The 4,778-nt window shown below is 49.2% G+C and overlaps 1 protein-coding gene across 1 annotated transcript in view; it reads left to right on the plus strand.

Moving 5' to 3' along the window:
* Positions 1–3,349, plus strand: part of LOC119321409 (60S ribosomal protein L36-3-like) — a 7,761-nt gene extending 4,412 nt beyond the window's left edge. The window contains exon 4 of the mRNA XM_037595101.1: positions 3,211–3,349. Coding sequence (XP_037450998.1) covers positions 3,211–3,349 — 139 coding nt within the window. The remainder of the gene's footprint in view (positions 1–3,210) is intronic.
* Positions 3,350–4,778: the final 1,429 nt, after the last annotated feature.

Consider the following 4,778-nt stretch of genomic DNA (forward strand, 5'->3'; position numbering starts at 1 on the left):
TGAACTTCTGCTTCGCTGGGTCTAGGTATCTGCTTATCTTCCCCGCGTAACCGTAAGGAAGTTTTACTCCTAGGAGGCAGGTGAAAAACTGCTCGATCTCCTCCTGACTTAGAGTGAAGCACGCGGGAGGGTAGTCATTTCCGGTCTTCTTGGCCTTTTTGCCTTTGCGACAACTTTCTGTGTCCTGCTTCGCCTCATCATCATCATCATCATCATCATCATCATCATCATATATAGCGTGAAGCTCCTGCCTGATGCCCATTGATTTCAAGTCTGCCCTTGCTTTCGGCCCATCTTTGGTCCTCTCTGGCATGTTGAGCAGGGTACCAAGCAGACTCTCGCACACGTTCTTCGTGATATGCATGACATCAAGGCTGTGAGGCACACGGTGGATCTTCCAGTACGGCAAGTCCCAGAAAACAGACCTCGTTTTCCATACCTTTAGCAGCGGCTCTGGCGCCTTTCGCTTCTTTCCCGGCTCTGGCGCCTTTTGCTTCTTTCCCGGCAGTGGGCAGTCTTTCCAATTTTTCAACAGCTTGTCTATTTCCTCGCCGCTCCTCGTACACGGGCGTTTTCGGGGTTCGGTTTCACCATCGAACAGATCCTTGCATTTCCTCCATGGGTCATCGTCCCGAAGCCACCTTCGATGTCCCATGAACACGGTTTTCGAAGACCCGGGATCTCTATCTAGCTGGCGATACGTTGTGTCATCCATGCACCTTACGCATCCAGAAAATCCGTGGACTACGTGCCCCGCAAGATATCCGTAACCGAGATAGTCGTGCACCGTCGTGAGCAGTGCGGCTCTCATAGGGAAATATTCTTTCTCTGCGGCGTCCCACGTATTGGCTGGCGTTTTCCACAGCGTGTCAAGCTCCTCTTTCAGCAGCCCTAGATACAGATTGATGTCGTTCCCTGGTTGTTTCGGCCCTTCAATTAGCATACTCATGTGAATGTACTTCCTCTTCATGCACAACCAGGGGGGAAGGTTGTACATCCACACAAACACAGGCCAGGTGCTATGTGTGCTTCTCTGGCTGCCAAACGGATTGACTCCATCGGTGCTCGCGCCCAGCACGATGTTCCTTGGATCGTTCCCAAATTCTGGGTATTCGAAGTTCAATGCTTGCCACTGGCTCGCATCCTTAGGGTGACTCAGCATCTTGTCTTTTTTATCTATCTCCGGATCATTTGCGTCATCTTCTCGCTTCTTCTCCTCCCTATCCGCGTGCCAACGTAGGAGCTTTGCTACCTTAGGATCCGCGAAATACCACTGCAGACGAGGAGTGATCGGAAAGTACCACACCAATTTTCGAGGAGCTTTCTTCCTCTTCTTGTATCGAGTGACACCGCACACCGGACATATTGTAGACTCCGCGTGCTCGTCCCGATAAATGATGCAATTGTTCATGCACACATGGTATTTCACGTGCGGTAAATCCAGAGGACACACGATTTTCTTCGCCTCCTCCAAACTGGTCGGGCACTTGTTCCCCTTGGGAAGACGTTCGTGCCAGAATGACATGTTCTCGTCGAAGCATGCGTCGGTCATTTTGTGTTTTACCTTCATCTCCAGGGCCATGAGCGTTACTTTCAGGCGGGTATCCTCGGGCCTGCATCCTTCATACAATGGAGTAACCGCGTCTAACTCAAGTTGATCCATCTTGGCTTTCTCTCGGGCGGCAGCTCTTGCGTTATCCGTCTGCTTGAGAAGCAGCTCTTGAATATGAGGGTCCTGCACCCAGCCCATCGATGGTCCAGCGTCGTCTGCTCCGCCGGCATCATCATCTTCATGATCATGCCCGTCGCCTGCTCCAGCATCTTCCTCATCATCATGTCCTGCATCTTCTACATGATGACTGTGTACAGCATCACAGTCGTGATCATCTCCTGGGGATTCTTCGTCTTCTCGCTCGCCCGAGCCGCGGTGGTTGTCTTGCTGCCCTTCCTCATTTCTTGCCCGGCCCGCATGGACGACTTCGTAGTCATCTTCATCACCTTGCCACCGATAGCCATCCATGAAACCACGCAACAGCAAGTGGTCCCGCACCTGCCCGGAATCCGGGTCCGCAATAAGGCTCTTCAGCTTGCATCTTCGACACGGACATCTTATCTCCGTCTCGTTCTTTTGAAGCATCTCGGCCTTCGCGGACCTCAAAAACCTATTCACGATGCCTTCGGTCATCGTGCGGACCATGGTCGCCTGCGGGGTAGAGCAAAACGATATTTTAGAACCAAACAAAAATTTGGCATGACCTTCCCTAAAAATAGGACCAAAAAGAATGCTTAATGCCAAAATTCTCGCCGAAACGGAAATGAATCAACATTCCGGCAAAATATTGGCAACTATCGCATATCAAATACCGGTACACCTCCAAACACAAACACATATGCAACACCACAAACATATGCAACACCACGAACATACATAGATCTAGCTAGGCCGTAAAAAGTGCATGTGCACATTGTTGTAAGGAGAACAACCTAAATATAGCTTCCCCCCTTACTTACCTATTAAAACAAGGTAATTTAACCACTTAATTTGAATGAATCTATGGTGGAAATGAGGTGAAAAAGAGGAGGCACCCGAGACAAGGAGGAGGTGGAGAGAATGAAGTGGGGAGAAAGTGAGTGTGTGGGTAGGAGAGGCTGTCCCAAATATCTTGTTGCTGCCCACTTACTAATGGCGCACCTCTTGCATGGTGCGCCATTAGTACTTACAACTACTAATGGCGCACTTGGGCAGGATGCGCCATTAGTATGTTTAGATAGGCGCACTAGTTCAAAAAAAATCCTATACTAATGGCGCACCCACTGCCTGGTGCGCGATTAGTAGTTACAACTACTAATGGCGCACTTGGGCAGGATGCGCCATTAGTATGTTTGGATAGGCGCACTAGTTCAAAAAAAATCTATACTAATGGCGCACCTGCTGCCTAGTGCGCCATTAGTAGTTACAACTACTAATGGCGCACTTTGCCGGGATGCGCCATTAGTATGTTTGGACAGGCGCACTAGTTAAAAAAAAAATTTGATACTAATGGCGCACCCGTAGCATGGTGCGCCATTAGTTGTTTAAACTCTAATGGCGCATCAGATTGTGGTGCGCCATTAGTATATACTAATGGCGCACCATCTTTCTGGTGCGCCATTAGTGTCAATCCCATCTATAGCCATTTTCCTAGTAGTGATTGCTTCCCCAATATCGAGCCTATCAAATGTCTTGCTCCCATCGCCGCCGCTCGAAGACCAGGCGCCGCCTGCCATAGCTCTGTCCACGCATCCCAAACACCGCCTTAACCCCGGAGCCATCTCCCCTGGTTTCATCGACGTCTTCCCCCTCGCCTAGCACCCATGTCGCCGAACATGTCGCAACCACCACCGCCGCCGAAGTACAATGGCGTGGGGCTTCGACCGTGGGCAAATTGGCGGCGAGATCCATAACACGGATGCGGCGGCATGGTTGTGGCTTGGCATTTTCACCACCACAGAGGAGGCGACGCTCTCCTACAACACTAACACACCCCGCTTCATTGGAACTTGCCCGAATCTCAACTTCCCTAGCAGCGCTGCGGTCGCTATCGCGTCGCCCACTAGGGTCACCTCCCGTGCCGAGGAGAAGGACCGTGTGACCGAGTGTGCCGATGCCGCCTTCATGATCACGCTCCTTGAGGACCTGTAGACCGTCCTCGATAACCACACGTCTCTCGAGTCCATGGAGAATGTATGTGTGATCGAGTACGAGGATTGCGAGATTGCCCACCTCGAAGCCGAGCCCGAGCACATGTTCGACAAGCTCGCTGGTGACAAGGAGGTGGAGGACGAGATGCCGTGGAGTCGTCCTACCACCAACGACGATGATGGCGGCCCCTCTGGCAGGGGGAGGGTGATCCCAACCTCCTCTGAGTCGGACTTCTTCGAGGCTGACGAGTAAATCTCCTCTTTTATATATCAAGTATTTGTTTTTCTTTAGTTTATCATGATGCTTTAGCTAGTTCAACATGAATGTGGTTTTAAAGTACTCCCTCCGTCCCAAAATAAGTGACCCAACTATGTAACATCGTATTAAAGTTAGTGCAAAGTCAAGTCACTTAATCTGGAACAAAGGGAGTAGTAGGTAATGGACTGTTTAATCATGTTGTAATATAGTATTGTTGTTTACTTATGCAATGAAGCAATTTAAATATGTGCAAAATTTCATGTTTGAAATACTTTTGAAGGTTACACTACAGGAATCAGCTACTTTGCCGTCCGCCAAGGTGGACAGCAAAGGCATGAATGGCGGACGGCAAAGGTCTTTGCCGTCCACCATGGACGGCAAAAGTGGACGGCAAAGAAAGGGACGGTAAAGAGCTACTTTGCCGTCTGCTTTTTGTGGCGGACGGCAAAGGGGCCTTTGCCATCAGCGGCTGACGGCAAAGGGCATGGCTCTTTGCCATCTGCTGGCAGACGACAAAGACTGCAGGTCTTTGCCATCTGCTGGCAGATGGCAAAGAGACCAAATAGGCATTAATTCTGTTTCTTCTTATATCAATTCATTTTCATAGAAAATCAAACACACACACACACACACACACACACACACACACACACACACACACACACACACACACATATATATATATATATGACCAATATAGCATATCCAACACATATTACCAATACTCATGAACCCATATATATCCAACACATGTTATCAATATATAGTCATGAACACATATATATCCAACACATATCCATGAACACATATCCAACAAATATTACAAGGAATGATCTAA

Source organism: Triticum dicoccoides, chromosome 6B (assembly GCF_002162155.2).
Source record: "Triticum dicoccoides isolate Atlit2015 ecotype Zavitan chromosome 6B, WEW_v2.0, whole genome shotgun sequence".
In the NCBI taxonomy this organism is placed as follows: domain Eukaryota; kingdom Viridiplantae; phylum Streptophyta; class Magnoliopsida; order Poales; family Poaceae; genus Triticum; species Triticum dicoccoides.